This window comes from Gekko japonicus, unplaced genomic scaffold (assembly GCF_001447785.1).
Source record: "Gekko japonicus isolate JY-2015 unplaced genomic scaffold, Gekko_japonicus_V1.1 scaffold2533, whole genome shotgun sequence".
Classification (NCBI taxonomy): domain Eukaryota; kingdom Metazoa; phylum Chordata; class Lepidosauria; order Squamata; family Gekkonidae; genus Gekko; species Gekko japonicus.
Genome location: NW_015168730.1, coordinates 135,551 through 162,335, shown reverse-complemented (window position 1 = coordinate 162,335; position 26,785 = coordinate 135,551). Strand labels below are relative to the sequence as shown.

General features: G+C 42.2%; 1 protein-coding gene across 1 annotated transcript in view; it reads left to right on the top strand.

Moving 5' to 3' along the window:
- Positions 1-26,785, top strand: part of LOC107114159 (angiopoietin-1-like) — a 116,871-nt gene that overhangs the window by 47,230 nt on the left and 42,856 nt on the right. The window contains exons 6-8 of the mRNA XM_015415597.1: positions 3,049-3,281; positions 14,212-14,339; positions 21,053-21,154. Of these exons, the coding sequence (XP_015271083.1) occupies positions 3,049-3,281; positions 14,212-14,339; positions 21,053-21,154 (463 nt within the window). The remainder of the gene's footprint in view (positions 1-3,048; positions 3,282-14,211; positions 14,340-21,052; positions 21,155-26,785) is intronic.

Below are 26,785 nucleotides of genomic sequence, written 5' to 3'. Positions count from 1 at the left end.
CACTACTATTGGAAAGCCTTCCATATTGTAGGAGTGTGTTGCCAGTTGTCCAGGCTGGGCCAGAGCTGTGAGTGGTGTTCTTCAGAACAGGGTCTGGGGTATGTTGAGGCCCTCTGCCAATGATTGCTCACTGGTCTTTTGGAACCTCTTAAAAATTTTTTTTTTTTTTTGCTTCTCTTGAAATGTCCCAGATGTTTTGCCGAGCAGGAACTTCAGCACTGACTTCAGGTTTTGCATTCCCGGATGCTACTGTTCCTGATGGGAAAAAAAATTCATCTACTTTTAACCACCATATCTAGATTTGGACTTCACAGGGAGAAAATCAGTGCAAGATGATTTTACTTAGCACTGCAGCTCCGTTCTGGGGGAAAGTATCTTGTGTCCATTGCTGCCTGTCTTGCAGATGTTACAAGCATAAGACTTTGTCAACCGTATTCCAAAAATATGACATTTCCTTACTCAGTGAAAAATGGCCCTTTTAAAAGAGATGAAGGAATGCTTCCTATATCATTGCTTTATATGTGTAATGGCCTGACTTTTCGGCTTTTTGCTGTTAGTTTGCCAGATTTATCCATATTGTGTACACATGTTGTATGGCTTTTAGATGCAGTATATGTGGTGTTTATATGTGCGCTCTCTCTCGCTCTCGTTATATATATTATATATAGCCAGTTGGGTGTAGTGGTAAAGAGTGCGGACTCTAATCTGGGAGAACTGGGTTTGATTCTCCACTCTGCCACCTGCAGCTGCTGGTGTGACCTTGGGTCAGTCAAAAGTTCTTTCAGAGCTGTTCTCTCAAGGGCAGTTCATGAGAGAGCTCTCTTAGCCCCCCCCCACCTCACAGGGTGTCTGTTGTGGGGAAGGGAAGGGAAAAGAGAACCAGGTGAGAACCAGGGATGATTGTGAGGCACTCCAAAGGGATCTGTCAAGGATGGGCGAGTGGGTGTCAACGTGGCTAATGGGGTACAATGTGGCCAAGTGCAAAGTGATGCACATTGGAGCCAAAAATCCTAAATATAAATACACATTGATGGGGTCCGAACTGGCAGAGACTGACCAAGAGAGAGATCTTGGAGTTGTAGTAGATAACTCAATGAAAATGTCGAGACAGTGTGCAACTGCAATAAAAAAGGCCAACGCTACGTTGGGGATTATTAGGAAGGGTATTGAAAACAAATCAGCCAGTATCATAACGTCCCTGTATAAATCGATGGTGCAACCTCATTTGGAGTACTGTGTACAGTTCTGGTCACCACTCCTCAAAAAGGATATTATAGCTTTGGAAAAAGTGCAGAAAAGGGCAACTAGAATGATAAAAGAGTTGGAACACTTTCCCTATGAAGAAAGTTTAAAGTGCTTGGGGCTCTTTAGCTTGGAGAAACGACGGCTGAGGGGTGACATGATCGAAGTTTATAAGATTATGCATGGGATAGAGCAGGCTGAGACAGAAGTACTTTTCTCCCTTTCTCACAATACAAGAACTCGTGGGCAATCAATGAAATTGCTGATCAGTCGGGTTAGAACAGATAAAAGGAAGTACTTCTTCACCCAAAGAGTAATTAACACATGGGATTCACTGCCACAGGAGGTGGCGGTGGCTACAGGCATGGACAGCTTCAAGAGGGAATTAGATAAGCATACAGAGCAGAGATCCATCGGTGGCTATTAGCCTCAAGGTATAGATAGGAACTCTCAGTCTGGGTCAAGTGATGCACTGTATTCTTGGTGCCTGGGGGAATCAACGGTGGGAGGGCTTTTAGTGTCCTGGCCCCACTGGTGGACCTCTTGATGGCACCTGGTATTTTTGCCACTGTGTGACAGAGTGTTGGACTAGATAGACCATTGGCCTGATCCAACATTGGGTTCTCTTATGTTCTTAAAGGATTGTCATAGTTAAATTGTTATAGTGCTATAGCATTATGAGAGAGTGAAAATGTTTAAAACTGTTTTATTAGCAGGATTATTTTATAATTTTAAATTATTTTATTATTAATTTATCCTGAATCAGTGGTGCAGTGATTAGAATGTTGGACTAGTATCTGGGTGACTCAGGTTTGAAATCCTGTCTGCCAGGGAAGTTCATTGTATTGCCTTGGACCAGACCTTCTATCAGAGTAACTGAGACTAAACTACTTCAAAGGGTCATCTCTTAGGTAAACTGGAATGCAGGGCAGAACAGTCTGATGGAACAATAGAGGAACAGAATGGGTGAAATATATTCACCCCTATATGAAGATATGTTGTTTTGTTTGAGTTACCTGGAGATCTTAGATTCCATCTACGCAGCAAGGATTCTCCATTTGACATTCATTACTGTCCTAATTAAAATAGCACTTTCAAAAGGAGTTATCAGTGCAGTGTCATCTATCAGCTGCCATTTCCCCTACATTTTCCCCACTGCACCTTCAGAGGCTTTTTGAGGGCCTTAAAAATCATAAATTGTATAGGTCCTGACCTGGATGGTCCAGGCTGACCCAATCTTTTCAGATCTCAGAAGCTAAGCAGGGTTGTCCCTGTTAGCATTTGAATGGGAGACCACCAAGGACTATTAGGGGCACTATGCAAAGGCAGGCAATGGCAAGCCACCTCTAAATGTCTCTTGCCTTGAAAACCTTACAGGGTCTCCAAAAGTTGGCTGTGACTTGACTGCTCTTTTCACCACCACTAAATTGTAGAGTTAACGTGCTATAGCATTGTAGTGCTATAAAAATCATGGATTTTTCTTAAGGTCACCAGTTGTATGGCAGTGAAAATGGTGCCTATGAGAGGCTGATGGAAGGAAAACGGCACTGACATGGGCAGAACCTTTGAAAAGGTGTGCCTTTCCATCAAGATGGCAAAATAATGCACTTGGGACTACAGTCTTCCCCAAAAGAATAGGAAGCCATCTTGAAGATACCTTTGTGCATTGCCCATGCAAACATGTGAATGATAAAACATCATGAGGTTCAGAGGTAGATAGCCTTTTCTCCCCAACCTCCAACTGAGAAGCAGCTGTTGATTTACATGAATATTAACAAACATGGTGTTGTTGTTTCTCTTTCTCAGTCTACTAGAGCACAAAATCCTTGAAATGGAAGAAAGACACAAAGGGGAGCTGGATACTTTGAAGGAAGAAAAAGAGAACTTGCAAGGGTTGGTATTGCGTCAAAGCTACATCATTCAGGAATTAGAAAGGCAGCTGAGCAAAGCAACAACCAACAACAGTATTCTTCAGAAACAGCAGCTGGAGCTGATGGACACAGTTCACAGCCTAGTCAGCCTTTGTTCTAAGGAAGGAGGTAAGGTAGCATCTCCCTGAAAAAATAAGCATTATACCATTAAGTTGGGATACGCTTCATCTGAATTTCTTCTCTTATTTTAGGATTCCAGAATTTTTAATCTTGTCCACTTGCTTGGTCCACCATTTCTCCATTATTGCTTTTCAGACTTTTGTTCAGACCACTAGGCACGAGTCATCATTTACCATAAGTTTTCAGCTTTCCTGATGTTCCCAAGCATGGATATAGTTTTTCCCACCATAGAGAACAATAGAGGGGATGGGGGCAACCTGTTTGAGGGCCCGCAGAATTGGACCCCCTGTTCCAATGCTCTTGAAACTTGGTTGGTATTTTGGGGAGAGGCTCCAGCAGCTACCCTGCGAGTTTGGAGTCTCTCCCTCAAGCTCCCTCCCCTCCAGCCCTGAGAATATACCCTATGTTTTCGCCATTGACTCCAATGGCCCATAGGATATAATGGGGCTGAAATTGACATTCGGCTGGCCGAGAACTTACTGACGAAACTGACATGTGGGAGTCTTACTGCCAGCCGAAATTGATTCTGCTGGATTCGGCGGAATCCCAATGGGCCGAATTGTTGAGTTTTTTTGCACACCTCTAGTCCCATGTTCAGTCACTGGCAGCAGTTCCACTTGAAAAGAGCAGGTAAAGCAGGTCATAGGTGATGTAAAATACCTCTACCTGAGACCCTGGAGAGCCACTGCCAGTTTAAGTAGACAACCCTGACCTTGATGGACCAATGGTCTGATTCACGGTAAGGCAGCTTTATGTGAGATTTGATCACTTGTTCCAGTCTACAAGTATTCTAGAAATAAGTTGGTAGGGCAATTGACACCTTACATTTTTTAGGTAAATACTTAGGTTATATTCAGGGTATACTTGAAAATAGAAGAGTGAATAACAAATGGAAAGAACCTTATGCTTGCAGAGAAGTGCATTATACACATACATTCACAATGGGCCAGGATTTACTGTGGCTCTGTGATCATTAAAAAAAAGAAATCACCAAAAAAATTGTGCCATGCATTTTAAGAATCCGCCATTTAAAACAAAGTTATTAGTTCAAGTTATGTAGATATGTGGTATGTTGTAATACCAAGATAATACTGCTATCCCTCTGCATCTTTTATGTCACCTGAAGTCCTTTCCAAAACCATCAATGCACTCCTGAACAGAGGTAAGCCATTCTAAGTCCATTGACTTCAACTCTGCTTAGGGTTGCAATGCAAAAGCTGTACTTGTTTTCTGATTTCCAAGCAAATGAGCCTGGTTTGTGACCAGCATTCAAGTTACATGGTAAATTGTATCCATTCTAGGTCTGTTTGAGGTAACTAACATACAGCTAGATCCACAGATACGCTAAACTGGAGTATTGCCCAAAGTCCACTGAAATCACTGGAATCTAGCTGACCGAATTCAAAGTGTAATTGGTTTGGACATCACAGTTTTGTCTCTAACTGGTTTCTGAATCGCATCCCCCAGTAAAATTTCAGCTCTCGTACTACCTGCTGAGAATGGTTTGCAGAGGGGAAGGAAGGAAGAGATGCATACCTGTATTTGAGATTAACAGACTACAATTAGACCTGTGGGAAACATGCACAGCTAAACCTTTCTTGATAATTTCAGAGGGTAGCAATGGTCTGCAGTAGAACAGGTAGAGTCCAATAGCACCTTAGAGGTCAACAAGATTTTGGGGGTATGAGCTCTCAAGAGTCAAAGCTCCCTTTGTCAGGTATGAGCTTTGACTCTCAAAACCTTTTATACCTTGAAAGTCTTGTTGGTCTCTAAAGAGCTACTGCCCTGACCTGGATAGCCCAGGTTAGCCCAGTCTTCTCAGATCTCAGGAGCTAAGCATGGTGGGCCTTGGTTAGTGTTTGGATGGAAGACCTCCAAGGAATACCAGCGTCTTGATGTGGAGGCTGGCAATGGCAAACCACCTCTGAACGTCTCTTGCCTTTAAAACTGTACAAGGTCAACACAAATCAGCTGTGACTTGATAGCAAAAACAACAACAAAAGGTGCTATTGGTCTCAAATTTAACCTTCCTGATGAGATGCTCAGGAAGATTAGGATAGGTAGGGCAGCCACAGTATGCCCCTGACACTACACAGCTCATCCCTGAAGTACATCTGATGACTTGCAGTCCATTTGCTTTTGCAGGCAGAGACAGGTGTGTGGTAAGTTTCTCATCTGTGTCACGCACAACACTGCTGGACATGCCTGCTATTGCCATCTCCACCCCTCAGCCTCTACCTAGGAAAATTTTCCCTAATGGCCATGGCTTTATCCACATCCACCCGGGTCCTTCTGTCAAACTACGATGAAAGAAAGCAAGAAGCATTCATAATTAACCAAATGTGACTAAGTAAGACAACATGAAATCATCACTTGGGAAAAGGAAAGGAAAAACAACAATTGCCCTGTCAGATGGGCAGGAACAGGCCTTATCTTTGTCCATGTCTCCCACCTGAATTTTTAAGGTTTTGTGAAAATTGGTGCCAAAATTCTGCAACTGCAAGGCAGAACTGGCCAGTGTTTCCCATTCCCCTAGTAAATCCCCCCTCCATCCAGGCTATTCCGCAGAGACCAACTATTTAAGAACTACATAAGATCAAACACACTTGCCTATGACCACCACTGAAAATCCTAGAAGGCAATCCGGAGGTCAGTTTTAGGTTAATATAACAACTGTATTTGACAGATACTTGAGAAGTAACAAAGCACTACAGCCTTCTTAGGAACACTGTATGATTAGGAGTGTCAGAGGAAGTTGAAATATGCTCATATCAAGATAAACCATTCTTCCATTAGTAATGAATTGCTTACTTTCTCAACAGAACAAAACCCAGTAAATAGTCTGTTTTGAATTTCTTTTGCATAGCACCGGATCTTAAATTACTGAATGAATCAAAATCAATTTTGCTTGGTGCAGCTGTTTTTCAGCACCACTTTCTATATCACAATAATAAAGTTCAAAAAGATCTAAACAAGTGACTTTTGTAGTACTTTAGTTGAGCCAACAAAGGTTCTTGGGTCATTGTGATGAACTGGGGGCTGATTCAGGGTCTATCCATGCAAGCTCTCTGTGTGTGGCAGTCTCCAGAAGATTGTGTGACTTTTGGTTAGGTTCCCACCCAAGGGCTGTCTGTGAGCATCCATTGTTACCTGCAAAATTTAGCCTTTCTCATTCCACTTCAAATGTTAGAAAAGCTGTAATGGTGATGAATCCTTTGTGGGCATGAGACCTGTGCATGCAGTTGGCACTCAGAATTTTCATTAGGTGAGACTTTTTCAATGTGGATGGTGTGCTCCTGAAAAGTGAGAATGTATCCATGGGGAAAAAATCCCTTGAGTGACCTTCCATGAATTGAGGGGGGGGGGTTGGGGGGGAAAGGTTGTATTTGTTAATAACCCTGAAATACTGTTGTTTCAGCATCATGTTTTGCAGCTTCTTCACTGCATCACTTAACCAATCAGCAATCATATTGTGAATGTGGTGCATTGTTGTTGGTTTTTTTGCCATCAAGTCACAGCTGACTTCTGGCAGCCTGTAAGGTTTGCAAGGCAAGAGACATTCAGAGGTTTGTCATTGCCTGCCTCTAAATCACAATCCTGGTATACCTTGGAGATTTTCAATCCAAATACTAGCCAAGGTCGAACCTGGTTAGCTTCTGAGATATGAAGAGATCAGCCTAGCCTGGCCTATCTAGGTAGTCAATTTGAGTTGTCTACCTGTACTTGATTGGTTTTGCCTTCTATATTTTACTCTGTTGACCTTGTGATTAGGGTTGCCAAACCCCCCGGTTTGCCAGAGGTCCCCTGTTTTTTGGGGGGTTCTACCCGCCCGCCGGCCAGATGGCCAGCGGGGGAAGCCCACCCACACCACCCATACACACCCACCCCTCTCTCTCCCTTTAAGTGTGTGGAGCCCGTGTTTCCTCCCAATCCCGGAGTGCCAGCTTCGTGCTCTTAAAAGGGAAACGCGGCTGCTCCTGCATTTAAAAGGGAAACACCGGCTCCTTTAAGGGCAGGGAACTGCCATTTCTGGAGATCTGACGCACTGGCGGGTGGGGGGGTGGCGGACGTCCCCAACGTGACGTCATCATATCGGGGATGGCCCACCCCCTCCAGGGACGCCGCCCCCAAAGTCCCCCGCTGGGGGTGGAAGATGGACTAGGCAACCCTACTTATGATTATAAGCCTTCCCTTCTTCATATGACAAAGCCTGCTGGGAGGTTAGTACAGGCGTGGGAGGGGTCACCTTGCAGTCTGTAGCATCTCAGGTATAAAAGGGTAGAGATCAGAAAACAGCAAAGAGAGGAAGACATAATCCTGACTCCAGCACTTTTGGTGGAGGAAGCCTTTTTAGAGACAAAAGGAAACACAGTTCCAGCCCCAAGTAATTACAAATTGACGCTCTGCCTTCTCTGTCTGATTAAAAAATGCAGCAAAATCATTAATGAACACAAATTGCTTACAGCGCAGTTCCTTATATAGTCAAACGTTTAAAAACTATTTCTTTTCTTGAGGGGTTTATAGGCAGTGGCAGCTGCAGCAGGGTAGGGCAGTTGTTTATCAAGCCCAGAAGAAGCAGAAATTCAAGAGGTGCAGCATTTTTAATCTAAGGAATTGTATGATTTGAACAGCCTGTTGCAGTCTACCTGCAACATAAAGAAATAAGCTGTTGAAGGAACTAACATCATGCTTCTCTGGATTGTGACCACAGTGTACTCCAGTTCAGCTGGGTCATAAGATGATGCTATGTATCTTGATGGATATGAGCTGCCGAGAATGCATTCAACCTATCCTAAACTACTACTACTACTGCTGCTGCTGCTGCTCTTCTTCTTTTGTTGAACCTACTTAAACACTCTGGCCATCATTATCTGAGGTCCTACTTTGTGTCACCCTAATCAGAAGTCATGTGGGCCTTTCAGAACCAGAGCTGTGATATACCCTCCCCATGGAAGCTTATCTAGTCCCTGTAATCTTGCCCATTAGAATGCAGGTGCACAAGTCTGGTACATTGGTTAGACTGTTACACAAAGACTGGGATGACCTACCTTCAAACCCCAACATGACCATGAAGTTCAGTGGATGTTCTTGAGGCAATTTCTATCTTTCAGCCTAACCTGCTTTGCAGGACTATTGTGAAGATAAAAAGGAGGAGGTAATGACTATATATGATGCTTTGATTACCTTGGATGAGAAAGGCAGGGAAAAAATTGATAGGCAAGAAAGTCATGCAAGGGATGCTGTGAATTTCGTGTCAAATGTGTTTGACAGTCAAATTTACCATGTGTGAATGAGACAGTTAAAAGTAGTAGAAGAAGAGGAGGAGATTGGATTTATACCCTGCCCTTCACTCAGAGTCTCAGAGCAGTTTACAATCTCCTTCCTTTCCTCTCCCCACAACAGACACCCTGTGAGATAGTTTGGGCTGAAAGAGCTCTGAGATAACTTGTGATGACCCAAGGTTACCCAGCTGGCTGTATGTGGAAGAGTGGGAAATCTAACCCAGTTCTCCAGATTAGAGTCTGCCACTATTAACCACTACACCAAACTGGCCGATTAAGATGATTATCCAGTCTGATTGACTGGCAGTAAACAACTTGAATGCTGACTAAATAGGTTTCTATTAGGGTTTTCTTTTTCAAAACTGTGCATGTGCAGATTGCTGCTGATCCAAGTAGATTGGCAGCCATTAATGAAGGACCACATAAACACTGAAAGTTGGGCTTAAAAAAACCCCTATAGTATTTAATTATGTCTTATTTAATTATTGATCACTGCATCCCTAGAGTGAGCTAGCATTTTCCCTGCATTTTTGGCATTGCTATGATCACAGAAGTCCATATTCGCTATGATCACGGAAGTCCCAGATTCCATTTTTAAAATTATGTTGTTAGCACTCTGTTGCAGAATTATAGGGGAAATGTGCTACCTACACTTTTCCCCTTTTAATTCCACAACAGAAGGGGCCAGAGATTTACATTTTTAAAAAGCTGGGATTTCAACAGTCATGACAATACATTGTTATAATACTAGATCACAGTAGTAATAATTGATTTATTTATTTATTTTTAAAAGAAACCTTGAGAAGCCTCCTGGTGGCTCAATAGGGAAATTGGTAGTCATGGGTGCAGGAAAAGCCAGTTGCACTATGCTGCATTGGTAGAAAGGAATGCAGTGAAGCAGCCTGCCGAACCACCACAAATCAGTTGATGAACAGCTGAAACAATCATTAAAAAATCAGCTTCCTGTTAGTGTCAGGTGAAGAGGCCATGCACCACACTGGTGAGTGCTGGAGGATTCCTTAGTCTATCTGGGTGAAATGTTCAGTTTGACCCAGCCAGCTTTTTTACTTAATATCACCCAGTTTCTCTTCCTTACCACAACTTCTGCTGCAGAGAACTTTTGCCCATGCAGGTTCCATGATCCCTAGCATAGAGAATTTTGTTGGTGGTCAAAAGGGATACCTCATTCCTTAAACAGCAACTGAAAAACTGGCTGGATCCAACTCACAGGACCCATCCTTAGGGAGCTCTCTACATAAGCCTTCTTGCGCACTTCATTTAACTGTGCATACCCTGGTCTGGGGTCCCTGGTTGCATTTTATCAAAACCACAAAGGGAAACGGGCAGAAACTTCTGAGCTGCAGCCCTGATTTTATAGAACTCCCTTTCTGTGAGCGAGGCTGATGGTGTGTTGTTATTGGCATTACTCTGATGTTGTCTTAATTTCATTCATTGCTGTGTTTCATTTTAGTGTTATCTAACTTGGAAGCTGCTCTGCTTCTTCTTTTTTAAAAAAGCTGGATAGAAATAAATTTATTGAGTATAAGTAAAGTGAGATGAAGAAGGCAGCAAACATATATTTTCCTGCATATAAAAACCAAAGAGTAGATCCTGAGTTCTGTAACAGTAGCTCTACTGTACTTTCCCTCCCTCTTTAACTGGAAGGAAAGCCATTTAAAAGATGTCTGTAAAACTTTTACTGCTCCTATTATTTGACATTTATATAGTGCCAACAGAGTGAGAGGTGCTAATCCTGCCATTAACATTACTTACTAGGTAACATGAGTTTTATATATTCTAACTTAACTTTTGATAGAGCTTCCATCATTTGTTTTTTTTTAATGGACACAGATTCTGTGCCTAGCAGGAGTCTAGTTTCAGAGGATGAGTGTATTACCAAACTGAAATCAAATTGTGGAAGCTTTTGTATTTTGGCATATGCATGACACTACAAAACTCTTTCTTTAGACCTATTTACTCCATCTTAAAGACACAGGATCTCCAGCCATTAAAAACCATGTAAATAGACCTTTGTAGCTGCATTCCATCTTTGATATGTAGTGTAATTCTGGAATTGGGCATGATAAGGATGTGCGCAAGCACTAAAATTCAAATTTGGAAATTGGATTTGGGATCCTGATTCTTTGGATTTGGGATTTAATAAAATAAAATAAAATCCAGAACATCTGAATATTTGGAATTCTATTCCAGTCAGCAGGTTTTAGCAGGAAAGAGCCAGTTTCCACTGAAAACAAGGGGAAATTTTTTTTTAAAGGTGTCCGTAGCCCCCTGATTTTTTCCCAGGGCTTGTGCCAACCATAAAGAGCTCAGCTAATGCACAACAACAGCCACAACTGCTGGGCAGCAGTGCCTGAACATTGAGCCATGACTGTAACCTGATCATTTGGAACCCTGATCAGAGCCAGTGTCATGAGGGCAGCATTCAAAGCCAAATTGAACTAGGGACCATGGTGGAATAACAACATAAGTGAAAAAGGACACACCGTGAAAACCAATTGTCAATATGTATTGACAACCAGAACTTCAAGGATATTCAAAACTTAAACAGATGAGGAATTATAACAATAAGGATTCGCCTAAGTACACTCACATATATGCTGAAAAAATACCCCTTTAACAATGAGCACTGAAAAGTCCAATAACCAACCTTGGCAATTCTTTGAAGTGTGCGTGTAGTGGACCTTTCAGTGCTCATTAAGCGCATGATGTATGCTTCAAAGAATTGCCAAGCTTGGGTATTGGACTTTTCAGTGCTCATTGTTAAAGGGGTATTTTTTCAGCATATATGTGAGTGTACTTAGGCGAATCCTTATTGTTATAATTCCTCATCTGTTTAAGTTTTGAATATCCTTGAAGTTCTGGTTGTCAATACATATTGACAATTTTCGCTTACATGAGGGCAGCATTAGGCAGAGAAGAGAAGAGGACAGCTCATGCTGGGGATGGGCAAGGCAAAGGCCCTGGGCACCACCGGCAGGCAGACTGGAGCAATGCACAGCTGCTGGTGGAAGGGTAGGCGTCTGCTGTGCATAGCTGCCTTCTCTGGAATATTATCCCCTTGGGTGAAAAGCACTTTTTTTACCCACTGCTCCAGAGTTGCCATACCTGGAGGTCTCTCACTAGTGCAGTTGATCTCCAGATGACCAAGATCAGTTCCTCTGGAGATAATGGCTGCTTTGGAGGGTGGACTCTGTTGGCTGAGGCCCCTCCCCTCCCTAAACCCTGCCCTCCCCAGGCTCCACCCCCCAAATCTGCAGGTGTTTCCCAGCCCAGAGCTGGCTACCCAACACTTCTCCTGCATCTTGCCCTGAACTGGCATTGTTTTAATTGGGAAAAAGCAGCTGTGTGGGACCTCAGTTAAGATGGGGCCATGGTACAGGGTGACAGGTGACTTAACAGCTTCTGTCACAGGGTTGCCAGCTCTGGTGGTGGGGCCTGAGGAGGACAGCGTTTGGGGAGGGGAGAGACTTCAGTGGGGTATAGTGCCATAGAATCCACCTTCCCAAGCGGCCATTTTCTCCAGGTGAACTGATCTCTGTTGCCTGTAGATCGGGTGTAATCCCAAGAGATCTCCAGCCACCACCTGGAGCCTGGCAACCCTATCCTGTAGCAACAGTTGAAGCTGCCTCTCCCTGTGCTTAGGGCTGAACAAGTTGTGGTCTTTTTTACAGAGCTGTATCTGGGAACCCTGGACCAAGCTCTGTTCCCTTAAAGCCACACAATGCCTGCAGAGAATTTCTATTAAAACATAAAGGAGAGCACATTTGGGTTTGGAATGCCACCGGAGGGGAGGGAAGGAAGGGCTTCTGCCTCCCCCACCCTCCACCCAGGTTCCGTTGCCAAAACAATGCTGGGGGGGGACTGTTTCATCTTTCCCCATTTTTGCTGCTGCATGTGGAGTATTCTTTGCAGTAAAAATGGGGAAATAGCTCCCCCTAGAACAGAAGAAGATGAAGAAGAGGAGGAGGAGGAGGAGATTGGATTTATACCCCACTCTTCACTACCTGAAGGAGTCTCAGAGCAGCTTACAATCTCCTTTCCCTTCCCCTCCCCATAACAGACACCCTGGGAGGTAGGTGGGGCTGAGAGAGCTCTGAGAACTGCTCTTGAGAGAACAGCTCTGAAAGAACTTATGACTGACCCAAGGTCACACCAGTTGTATGTGGAGGAGTGGGGAATTAAACTCAGTTCTCCCAGATTAGAGTCCATGCACCTAACCACTACACCAAACTGGCTCTCATGAGGCACATGAAAATGGCTGGGAGGCAAGCGGGAGGCTTTCTTTCCCCCAGGTGGCCTTCCAAGCACAAATGGGCTGTCCTTTATTTTTTTAAGACACTCCCCACTGCTGCTGTGCAGTTGCAGAGAGACAGAGTTGGGTCTTGGAAATCCGGACCCAACTCTTTTAACAAAGAGCATGTCTAAGTTTGGCCCTGTGTCCTGAATTAGAAGAAATGCAGATACTTTTTCACAAATACAGTCTAGTCTGGCCTTGGTATATGACTGTGCCAGTCAGTGACTCATTTCCTTGTGGAGTTGCCAACTTTCTTTTCAAAAATTGCTCTGTCTTTTTTTAGCGGTAGTTGTCTGACATGCAGAAATTTAGCAAGTGAAGCATTTCCTAAGGTTGATTCTCAAAACAGAGAAGTAGATCCAGTAAAGCAAAAAACCTGGCCGCCCTATTCATTAGAGTGTATTAGAAATGTCTCTTTAGGTCAGTGGTACTCATTCCATGGCTCACAGACAGCCATATTTGCAATCAGTGGTGATGGAAAGTTCTGTCAAATCACAGCTGACTTATGGCAATCCCTCAGGGTTTTCAAGGCAACAGGTGGTTTCCTGTGGCCGGCCTCTGTGTAGCAACGTTGGACTTCCTCACTGGTCTGCTTAGCTGACCCTGCTTAACTTCCAAGAGCTGACGAAATTGGGCTAGCCTGGTCCATCCAGATCAGGGCAGATTTGCAATTACCATCAGGGGTCATTTTGTAGAAAAAGAGGTAGAGGAGCTCATTTGCATTACTTATTAGCATAACTTATTTGCATATGCCACACCCCCTGACATCACCGGAGGTGTATCAGAAGGCAACACCCACCGCTCAGGCTCCACTGGACTCATTTGGATTGCTAGCTATTGGGGGGGGGGACATGCAGATCTGTCCTCGCAGAGAAGGGAGAGCTTGTACCTGAATAAAACTTGGTCTTAAAGGTGCCACTGGACTGTTTTGGACTGGGGAGCTGTGGGGGGGCTCTGCAGCTTACCTGGCTGCTTCTTGCTCTGACTGAGGGCTGCTGGGAGCAGGGGGTGGGGCTTGTTGCATGTGCCCGCCCCCTGGGCTCTTTACTGCCGGAGCTCCACTCCTGTGCGCTCCTGCAGGAAATGACCCCTGATTACCATCAACCAAAAGGCACCTTTACTTCCATCCCCCAGGCATGATGCCTGCATCTCAGGGAGGCTCACATCTTACCTGCTTCTTGAGTGGCAGCTCTTTCAAGGTATGGACCACCAGCCTACCACAAGGCTCACCTGGCAAGGGCCTTGCCCACTGTCCTGAAATGTGTGGCAATATCTTTGCTTCTGCTGCTGGCAATGTCATATTTATTTTTTTGTTTTGCAGTTCTACTAAAGAATGCAAAAAAAGAAGACGACAAGCCATTCAGAGACTGTGCTGATGCTTACCAAGCTGGTTTCAACAAAAGTGGAGTCTACAGTATTTATATTAATAATGTATCAGAGCCTAAAAAGGTAAAGGAAAAAAAATGGGGTGAAAAACAGTGGACTCCTTTGTTTCTGCTCTCTTCTAATGCATACTGGTTAGAGTTCAAGGAATCAGAATTGCTATTTTTCAGCCCTTTAATTCCCCATAGCAGCCACGTATCCTCCCACCCATTCCCTACCTGTCATCATCTGGAGTCCTGCTCCCTACTGTTGGTGAGGGAGAATGATCGATAACTAGACCAGAGAAGGAAAAGATGGACGGAGCCATTCCTGCCTCCGCTCCCATAGCCAAGGGCATTTAAAGGTGCACATCTGGGTTCTGTGGCGTAGGGCCAAAAGCACACAGTGTTGCTATAACAGGTTCTGAAACTTGTGCAGTTTGCAGTGGCAAGCTAAGCAGTTATAACTCGCTTCAAAACTGTGGGACTTGTCAATCAGGAAAAGTAATAGGGTCCCCTGCATTTTTTCAAGTAGATCGCTGCGTAGAGCAACAAAAATATTGAAGCTGGTATTGCAAAAAGAATTGAAATCAATATTCTTCTGAGCTGATGCTAAATTCTGGCACTCGCTCTAATTATACTTGTTCAGGTTCAGTATCAGCAATGTCAACAGGGCCTCTCCCATACTCAAGTTCAAAACCTTTATTGGCATAGATCATAATCATACAGTCGCCATTCTCTCCCATACTCATGAATGTGCCCTAAGCAATACACTTACACTGTTACTTGTGAATTACAGAAGATGGGCGCTTACAACATCTATTCCTGTTATGTATTTCCTAAATAGAAAGCACATCTGTGTAGGAATATCCCATGTAAGCTGGGGAGCCGCAGTTGTCTGTGCCCTACCAGTGCACTTGTTTATCTGTTTATTTCCATACTATTCCATAAATACGCATGGCCCCAATGTACTGGTGCATTAAAGTAGGTTATAAGAACAATGCTCTTGTGCTTCTCTCCCATCTAAGAAAAGGTTTAGCCATGTCAAAAAATAATATGGTAGAATATTAAGCTGGAAGAGTGGAAGGCACCCCTTTGTACTCCACGTGCTGAATTCAGCCTTTACATGCAAAACTCCAGTCAGATAGAAAACTAGCACAGCAAAGAGAAATGTACCCCTTATCATTGCCTGTCATGGAGCTCTTAACGTAGGGAAGCATTCAGAATTGTGATCCTACCCCTGCAGTATGAAATGGTGTGGTCCTCCTTATCCCCAGCTAGGGGGTACAGGTCTCCTGATATAGTGGGAAACCTCCTGGCCTAAGTCCCCCCCATTTCCTGTCTTGCTGAAGAGTGTGCGTGTGGAGGGAATGGGGGGCAGTTTAAAATCATGCACAATGCACGACATCACTCCCTGGAAATGGTGTTATCATGCTGAGGCTACGCTCTATGATTCACCCAAAAGTCTAGGGTTCACCATAGAGTTATGGGAGTATCCTAAAGCATTGCCCTAATACAATGATGTCACTTCCAGTTTTGCACCAGAGGTGATATTGCACGTCGGCACCATGTTGAATGTCTTGTTCCCTGCTCCAAATCTTCTCGCCATATTGCTAGTTAGGGCTGGCAACCCTATCTTCATCTCATTCTTCTGCATTGGGCCTGTGGCCTTTAGAGTGAAGTAGAACAGACAAGGGTGGAATTCATCCTTCTTTTCATGTCAAGCTGTTTGCATGTGTGGAGTCTTCAAGGAAGCATTTGAGCCCTGGTTCATATTAACAGTTCTGGATATAGTGGAAGAGAGTGCTCATATATTCCTACTCTAGATCAGGGTCCCTGTGAAATATACATTTGTGTGAATCTTCATACATGACTTATGTACTTCCATTCATGCTATATGTACAAGTGTTTTCCATGCAGGGAAATGCATAACGTAAAGCAGCTCTTAGTCTGGAACACATGTCAACCCTATATCTCTTTCTCTTCTCACCTGGTAATATCTAGTGATGCAAAAAAAAAAAAACACACCATGGCCTTGTTTCATTGGTCAGTTTCCCCTTCCTCTATTCATCATGGGCTGTAGCTGTACTTAGGATTGCTCTCCTAATGTCCCATTTCAACTTTAGAGGCAATTCCAGTGCGCACCAAGATAATCACGGGGGGGGGGGGGGGGATTCAGTGGCAATTGGGCTGGAGTCTCAGCTTGCCTGATGCCTAAATGGCCCTGGCATCTTATAAACAAAGCAAGAACCACAGTATATTTAATGTTAAACATCATTAAAAAAAGAGAGCAAACTTCCAAAGGGCAATTGTAAACCCCGTAACTCTTTTTCCCTTCTCATAAAACTGAGCACAATGATGCTGCAGTGATTATATTTTTAAGAAGCCTCAAGAACTCCAATTAGAAGCAAATCGTTATCATTGTATGCAAGTTCGTTTTAACTTGAATCCCCTGCATACTGATGATTCGAGTCGTATTCAATCCGCCACCAAGGAGGTAGAAAGAGAGAGTAATTTAAATTCTTCTTACCTCCCCCATATTTTTTTTTGTTCAGATTTCAACCTCAAGACACGCTAAAAGGTGTTTAATGGCTGAATGCCTTGACCTTGTCTGGGACATGAGCCAGTTGAGGACATTTGTTGGCTCGAATGGTGGAAAGCTAACATTTATAATCGGCTTGCTGCTCCCGTTAATGTGGCAGGTGTTCGCATCCACCACTGTGGAGAGTGCCAGACCACACAGTGAATCATTTAGTGCTGTAAATCTCTCTGTCATTGTCTGATTCCTCTGCTTTTTTAAATTTCCTGTCACTCAAAACAAGAAAACACCAAAACGTGTTTAGAAAAGGATTTTTCAACTAATGAACGTCTTGTGTATATGTAGAATATTTTCTTTCCTTTCCGTATGGAAACATTAGCTTAATGGATGGAGAATAAGGATTTGAATATGTGAAAAAAACTAATCACTGTGTTTCTGAGAGCCTGACATGAATGTTAAATGAGATGCATGTATTGCTTAAAACTGCATGCAATAAATCCAAGACCAATGAAACCACATGCTGTAGATAAATGTTTGCAGTCAAATGTCATTGGTAAAGGGAGCATGGAGCCAAACAGTTTCTCTTCAAGAAAAAGGCACTTCTTTAGGGGTTTTTGTTTTGGGCTTCTCAAATAAGTTCACATTTTTGGAGCACTGAACAATCTTTTCTCCTCTGATACACAATTGGGGACCCATGGCAGTGTATGCCAAAATGGAAGCCATACAATGGGGAAATAGGACAGCCTTCCATGAGGACAATTCGCCTTTGAGTGAAAAGCATAGAATTGATTCAGCTAAGGATGAAATGGGTTTCATTGGGTGGCCGGTGAAGGAAATGGTTCAAAGGAATTAGGCAATGACCTCTGCGTGATCAGGCCATGTACAACATTACATTTACCAGCTCGTGTCATGAGGTCTTTTCCTTCCTATAGTCTTGCGTGAGAATCCTGAGATCCAACCTCAATTGATAAGATTTCCCAGACCTTTTTTTAAAGGCCCCAAACACCAACATGGCATGTAGTTGTATTCATAAAAGAACACAAATTTGGAACAGTAGCAGTGTCATTATGGATAACAAAAACATGGAAGGAAATGGTTATAAATAAGAAACCAATAATTAACGGACATGCTAGGGAAACATAATTCTGAGTATATCTTATCAACTCTGTTTCAAAAGAAGTAACCGATTAATTTAAACTCTGATTGGATCCCACAGATCTGTTCCACCAGCAGTGGACCCTTCCCCTGACACAGGAGATTCCTCTTCTTATCTCAAAGGAAGGTGCCACCATTGGGGGAACAGATCTATAAAATCCAACCCAGTATATCGGATTGTATCCATTTTTGTATAAGGATTAGCATGTGACACAAAATACAAGCAGTGAAAGTACGCACCAGTTCAGCTCCTAGGTACAGGTATGAACTAAAACACTGCTTGTGTACACCTGTCATCATGTGGGGAGCCACTTCCCTGATGGTGCAATCCGGTGAGTCCTCTGCATGTGCATGAGAGTAATGCAGTCATACAGGAGAGCCATTTGTGTATGCCTTTCCCACCTAATCATTGCTTTCCCTCCCAACTGTGCAATGATCAGGTAGTAAAACTCAGCTCCATTCATCTGGTTCTGGGAATCGTATGCATGCTGCCACCAGATGCATGGGATAGCACCAGGGAAACAGCTCTGGTACAGCTGCATGTGCAAAGGGGGCCCTTCACATTCTTAAATGTGTGCTGCAGCACAGTCATCATTAATTGCCAAAGAGGTTCAATGGGTTATATTTTTGTCTGAGGGTATGCATTCTCCTCTTCTGTGAAAAGACACATGTCAGAGGGCAACACCCACTCTCCAACTGAGAATAGCAAAATTTCAACATATTCTGATGCAATATCATAACCACATAGGTATTGATAGGTTCTAATTTGCTATTTGGGAAAGGGACCATGGGGGTAGAGTAGGCAGTAGATATTGTAAATTGTTAGGAGTGATTGGAAATCAAGTGGAAGATATTCTGTATTTTAGTGCCTTCATGAAGAACGTGGCATTTTGACCATTCCCAAAACAGAATAAAACATTTAAAAATGTGCTCCGTAAAATAATACCAGCAATAATAAACAACCATAGGAATATCTATTTAAAATCAGCAGGAGACAGTGTCAGACTTAGAAGAGATGAACAATTTAGAAGTCTTTAATTGCAAAAGTCTTGGAATAAAAAACAACAACACTGTGCTTCTGGAGTAAATACAGGTGTGTTTCTCTCAGAAGAGTATTCCACAGAGCAGAGCCATCACAAAGAACAAATTATCACAAGTAGGGCTGCATCCACACACTGATGGATATAACAGTGTGCTGCAACAGGATTTTCCTGTGTGGACCTGACAATCCAGCTGTGAACGATTGTTATAGCAGAATGACAGCACGCTACTCAATGATATGTGGATGCAGCTTAGATGACACACTTGCCTTCCTTTTAAGAAGGATTTATTTGATCACATCTCTAGTCAGGAGGATTCATTTGGGAGAAGGTGTCCCTTCACGTATCTGAAACAATCAGGATTATAAATGTCAAAAAGAAGCACCATGGATTTGGCCTCAGAAAAGACTGAACAGAGCACTTGCAGAGATGATGTGATATGCTTCCTTTGTATGTGGACCAAGACAACAAAGGGGATGCTGCATTATGGTCCAGCTGAATTTTCTGAGTCATCTTTAAGTGCAGCCTCAGTATATTGCAGAACTTAAAGATCCAAAGTCATCGGGACATGTGGGATGCTGAAGCTCATAAACAGCCCTCTGCCTGAACATCCATAAATTCTAGAAGTAATCTTAGGATGCAAAACTTGTCTTTCAGGGAGTGTGACCTATCCAATATGGGTAAACCTACCTCTTCCTGGGCTCCTATCCCCCAGTCATAAACAACTCTATTACCGGGACTGAGTTTAAATTTAGTCAATGTCATCCAGTTCATCAGATACTCTAAGCAGGTACTGTAGGTCCTAATTGTTAACTGATACTTAACCCCAAATCTGTGGAAGTTCTCTGTAAGCAGTTTCTTGATCAACCCCCCTGGGATTTCACATTGGAGCGATCAAGGAGGTGAACAGTAATCCTCCAGCACCACCTTCTGGAACCTACCTGTTAACATTAATTTGTACCACCACAAAACAATCTCTCCAAAAATGCGAGTGAGAGATCAAGAAGATTCAACGGGGTTACGTTTCCCCTGGTGAAATTCACCTACCAAAGTATGCAAATTAGTCTTGAACCCAAAATGAGTCCAGAAGGAAAACGGAGATGAATTTAGCTGTGGAGTCAATATTGAGTTTGGAAAAATGCTGACAAAACTGTCAGAGCAAACCATGAATGGTTCTAGCCCCCATGTCACAGTGGTAGATGTAACAACCCTTGCACAGTTTTAATGATTTCTGCTGGATGTAAGCACATAGTTCCAGTGATGGTAGAAAAAGCACTCCATTCGCTATCCCCACTGCACCCTTCAAATAGACTTTAGGTTCTGCTTGGTCACTTTGGTTGTGACTTTTTCTCTGCTTCCTCTATCATTGTAATCTTATCTGTGTCCCATGTTCTTAGTTCTTTAGCATATGGAAGAGAAACACAGGAGGCTGATGGGCAGTAGATTCAGGGCAGACCAAAGGAAACAGTTCTTTACACAGCAAGTGATTAAAATGTGGAATTCACTGTCAGAGGATGTAGTGTTCCCTCTAAGCTGAGTTAGTGTGAGCTAGCTCACAGTTTTTTAGCCTCCGGCTCACCCATTTTTGTCTTCACTCAGGAAGGATGGGGCTCCAGAACAAACTAAATTATGCAGTAGCCAAATTGCTCACTCACAGCTTTAATGCCCGTAGCTCATAAAGTAGAATTTTTGCTCACAAGCCTCACAGCTTAGAGGAAGCATTGGCTCCATCCCTGGTATTCCTTGGAGGTCCCCCTTACAAGTACTTGCCAGAGTCGGCCCTGCTTAGCTTCCAAGATCTGAAGAGATGCCAGCAAGGTCTATCTAGGTCAGGGCTGTTTATTGATTGATTGATACTTATTGAGTTTTATGACTGTTATCTCTATGTTTTAACTATTGTATTGTTGTTTTATTATATTGTTGTAACCTGCCCTGAGCCTTGCTATGCAGGGGAAGGAAGGCTAGAACGCAAATAAATAAATAAATAAATAAATACAACTGATCTAAGTGGATCAAGGGGTCCCTGTCACCAGGGTGATTCTTACCTGTTTATATCTCTGCTTCTAGGTCTTCTGCAATATGGAAATTGCAGGGGGAGGTTGGACAGTTATACAACACCGAGAAGATGGGAGTCTAGACTTTCAAAAAAACTGGAAAGAATACAAAATGGTAAGATGGGAAATTAGTTACAAGGCATCACATCCCTAGATATATTGTTTTACTATTATCATTCTTATTTTGGAAGCAAAGCTGAACTCTGTGTCAATAGCAAGGGCTGGGAACCTGGTCATAAAACACTAAAACCAGAAGATGCCTTACCAGTCATCACACACAAATAATCTGGATTCAATTATATGTATGATCACATCAGGATGATTTTTTTGCATTTTTCCCCTTTCCACACACATGTACATTGTTTTCTTGGGGGGGGGGAGATGCAAATAAACTGAAGAGCCAGCTGCAATTGTTCCATTTACTGAATTAATTGTACAAATTCTCTTAGTTAAACATGAATAAAAGAAGAAATGTGGTATCTATGGGTAATCCAGAAATTAAAGAGATGGATGTCAGCAAGGTTAAACCAAATTGTTGAAGTTAATTCTTTAATATTTGGACATGTCATACCTGTTATATTAACTTACATCATGTACAATGGAATTGCTTACAAATTCAAATATATCAGGCAAAGGTCACTCAGATTATATAAGAATCAGTGTTAAACTGGAGACATTAACAATCCTTTACTGTCATATAGAAATCAAAGATTTGTATTCTAGAAAATTGCCATTTTTAAAAATGATTGCTGCTAAAATCAGCCTAGTACTGCATTGGAAATCAGCTTTAGCAATTAAAGGACTAATTCAAGCCCTGCCTATAGCACAAATGGATAAACTAATTTATAGTGCACTACTAAACAGATTTACACTGTTCATTTGACTTCAGTAGTCTTAGTAGGGTGTTACTCTGTTTAAGAATGTATTTTAAGTTTCAGAATTGGGCTGCAACACATTGTAATAATGTTAGACTGAAACCCTCTATTTTACTAGAGGCTAAAACTAGAATCCATAATGGTAGAAACCATAATAAATCATGGAAAAATTGTTCTTATTCACGATTCTTTTTGCAAATGAGGTGTGGACTGCATTAAAAAAACCTTATACAAACTAAGCATATTTGAGAGCTCGTAATGTACACTCGACTGTTTCCATTCTACTCTCTCTACCAATTATTTTGGTGGAAAACAGCTTTTAAGTGTATTTGTTTTTCTTTTAAAAAAAGAAAACAAACTTACCATGAGGAATTTGGCTTAGCATGAGAGGTATGGTTTTGATTGCAACAAATATATTCCATGTAATTTAATGGTTCATGCTAGGGAATCACTTTAGTTTTACAGATGTTAGTTTAAACATGATGGCTACCCTAGATTATTTCAGTATGATTATTAGAAGATTATTTGGATCAATCATTCTCCTTATAGTACATGGGTAGCCTTTAAAAACCATTAAAAGAAACTTTAAGATGGGAAACATAGCTGTGATGTTAACTAGTGCAACAGAGCAATTGCAGATGTTTAGACCTTCTTTGCTCAGAGTCTGGAGACCCTGGATTCTGGGGGAGCAATCCAAAACTCTCTCTCTCTCATAGGGGAACCCTGTTCCATTTCAGTGGGGCTTGCTAAGAATATTTTCCATAAATAAATGTGTTCAGTGCTAGTCTCTCTAGAATCATGTTGGAATCTTTTAATGTATGTCCATATAGGAAAAAATGATTAATTATCTCAAAACTGTAGCATGCAGTGAAATTGGCACTAAGGACCTCTTTCTTTTTTTTTTGGTAAACAAATTTTATTTTCTCAGGAATACAACATATAAAACATTTCATTCTATCAATTGTCTACCCCATTCCCAGTTCCTCCCCTCCCTCCAATGGCTTCCCACAATGCTTCCACCCCTGCTCCAAATTACTTCATATCATCAACAATATCAGTTTTTCATCATTACAATCTAAAGATAACATCGTTTGACTTAATATTGATCTAAACATATTAAGTTTTGTTTCACATCCCAGTTCTTTTCCAGATAAATTTTAAAATCATTCCATTCTCCAAAAAACTCATCGTCTTCTTTGTTATTCATCATCGTCTTCTTTGTTATTCATGCACTAAGGACCTCTTTCAATGGAAAGGAAGTAGCAATTAAATCCTCTGTATGTACACACAACAAGAAGCATGAATCGATTCCTAAAATGTAGCCATACTAGGGTTACCACTTGCTTGTTTATAGGGGGAGGACTGCCACTGGTGGGCCCACCCTCTTGCCCTCACTTCCTGGACCAGCACATAGTATGGAGTTTTTGGACAGGGCCAGAGCATCACCCAGTGTGCTTACATCACATCCAGGTTTTGGGGCAGATACAACATCATTTCTGCAATCCTCCCACCCCTAAAGCTCCCAGAGATGGCAGTCAGTAGCCTGACATCCCTAAGCTATATTAATTTGCTGCATCCAAAATGCAAGTGCAACATGTCATTTATGGGGGGGAAACCCAAAAGAAACATAGGGTAACTCTAGGAATCACTGATTTTATCATATTTGGGGATAAGAACTATCCTGAAATTTCTAGCTGTGTGGCCAAACTCTGGGTAATATTTGGGTCAACCTGGCTCTCTGAACGTACATTCTGTTTTATGAAACTGAAGGTGAGAGCGACCATCATTGATGTGAACACAGAGTCAGAATTGAGATGTGTCCAGGTTTAATATACCCCACACATCTCAAGAAAAGTTCAGTCCTCCAGAAAAGTTCAGTACCAGTCCAGTAGTCTCATTGACTTTGTCAGAATTGGTCCATGACTAGCACTAAGCCTGCAACTGTGTCCTTTTGTACAAAAAAAATATGAAACTGTTTTTTGGATTTATTTTGTATTATTATTAAAATCCATATTTTTGAATAGCTAACAGGCTATACTTCACCACTGGGACCAATAAAAATTCATGCACTGAGCACACATATGGATTTCTAATCATAAAGCCTGTTATTGAAAAAAGGTGCCCTGGTCTAGGTGATTTTAATGTCATTTGCTTAGGTGAACAGATTTAATGTTTTAAGGCATATTAATCAGTTCCATAATCCAGGCTAATACACCATGACATTTGGCAGGAAGAGAGATTAGTGTATAAGGGAATAGAAATTATGCCCCCGTTCTTATGGGTGCTAGAGACTGTGGTCTCAGAAAGAACGAAGTGTCTTCACTTGTTAGTTCTGCTTAGGTGTTGCTGTAATTACAAAGTTCTTTCTGGGCTGTGGCTCAGTGGTACAGCATCTGCTTTACATGCAGAAGGTCCCAGATTCAATCCCTGGCATCTCCAGTTAAAAGATTTGGCAGTAGGTGATACGAAAGACCTCTGCCTGAGACCTTGGAGAGCTGCTGCCAGTCTGAGCAGACAATATTGATTTTGATGGAGTCTCCAGTGGACTGATTCAGTTTAAGGCAGGTTCAGTTGCATGTGTTCAGAAGAGGGAGGTAGGGTGATCTTGATGGGAAGGGTAAGAGGCAGAAATATTTGGGAACCAGAATGTAGTGTCCAGAAGCTAGTGTCCTTCTATGAAACCATCCAAAAGCAGTCATATACATTGAAAATGAATTAATTGATCATTTATTTTGTTTTATTTTTTGTCACTGTAACAACAACCACAAAAATTGAATATACAGAAACTGAACATTCTTTGCCTGAGCTATACTAACTGTGTAACTGGGTCCTTCATAGCACCATAAATGTTACTGGTTAACATCTGTTTCAGGAATTGTGTTGACATTTGGTTATATATCCATTTGATTGCACAGCCTTCAGCATTTCAACTGGACCCCGTTAATGTCTTTTAAATAACACCCATGAGGTAGCCTTCCCAAGTCAGAAAGGACAAGGAGAGTTCAGCTATACCAGAAGGAGCTGGATGCTTAAGAAAACAGTAATATTAGGCTATTCCTTTGTTGCTACAGTTTGCATACATTGGGCTTTTCCGCATTTTTCCCCCTGTCGGTTCTGACCCCATGCTGCTTCAGTTTATCCCCTGATTTCTGCACACATTTTTGTGCCTTTAGTTTCCACTTCCTTTTATTGTTGTTTGCTTGTTTTCTCCCTGTGTTCTCTCCATTCCTTTTGAGACAACTTTTACCCTTATCTTTTTCTGGAAGCTGATTTTGAATTGGCTTTCTCCTCATGTATAATGTTCCTGTCAATTTTCTTTGTCCTGCCCACTTTCCCCACCTCCATCCTACTTTTTTGATGATTGGACTGTCATACTCATCAAACCACTCCCTCTCGTCCCCCTGCCCTGAAGACAACTAGTTTTTGTTTTTTTAAAAAAACAGCCCTACCGCATTGACATATCGATACAGTGCTGTGACGATTGTTTAAGCAGGTTTTCTGAATTCCCAGCTTTAATTTTTTGAAAAAGTCAGTCTCTATTGCCTTCTCTTGCCTTTTTTCTTGTATTTCCACAAGGGAAGCAGCTAGTGACTAACTTAAAAAAAAAGCTGGGAATTCATTGTTGTTGTTATTGTTGTTCAGTCGCACAGTCGAGTCCGACTCTTCGCGACCCTATGGACCAGATCACACCAGGCCTTCCTGTCTTCCGCCATCCTCTGAAGTTGGCTCAACTTCATGTTCGTTGCATCTATGACACTGCCTAACTATCTCATCCTTTGCCATCCACGTCTTCTTTGACCTTCAATCTTTCATAGAACCTGCTTAAATACTACATTGAAATGCTACCTTAAAAATGCAGCCATGATAGCAATATATCAAAATAAGGATGAACAAAATAAAATAAAATAAGGGGGGGTTTGCTGTGACACCACCAATGATGACCGCTCCCTCCTTTGAAAATCCTCATTGCTGAAGGCACATGTGGAAGAAAATAAACTGACTCCACAAATGTGCAAATGCACAGGGAGGGCAGATGTGAGGAAGAACTGTGCTCAAACCAATTCCAGTGCTTGTGGATCACCTGCCAAGAAAATCAGGAGTAAGTCAAGCATACAGAAAAGCCTGTTGTGCTAGGTAAACTCTGAAACATATGGATCTGCTCGGTCACTTGGTTACGCTAATTAGTGATGTAAGCAGCAAATTTCATTTAGTTTGTTTACAGGGTTTCTTCTAAAGTATTCTTTATATTTATTATTATTATACCTTTTGAGGGTTTTTTTTTTCAAATTCAGTTTTCATTTCCACTGTTTTCAATATGAAACACATGCCAGCCTATGACTTCTGACCAATTGGGATGAAACCCACAGCAGTTGTGGGTGCCACTGAAGGGATTCTCCCTCCTGACTGGACATAGTGAGGCATGACAACATTAGTATATGAGTAGATTTCCCTCCTTTCCCATGGTCCTCTAGTGGGAAGTAAGAAGGTCTGTTTTGAGGCTCAAGTTGAGTGTACTAAGCCCAGCTCACGGTTTCCGTGCCCAGTACATTTCAAAGCTGTGTTAAGTTTAGCATTTTCTCGCAGCCTGGGAATATTGCTGCTGAGCTGGAGGAAAAGTAGGGATCAGCACGAACCAGTTAACAAACTAAAGTTCACGATTAGGGATGTGCATTCGGTTCATTCAGATTCTCTGATCTGAATCACCTTGCTGCCAAATTGCCACCGAAATTCGGCAGCAATTCGGCTCCATTATATCCTATGGGCCATTGAAGTCGATGGCAAAAACATAGGGTATATTCTGGGGGCTGGAGGGGAGGGGGTTTAAGGGAGAAGCTCCAAACTTGCAGGGTAGCTGCTGGAGACTCTCCCCA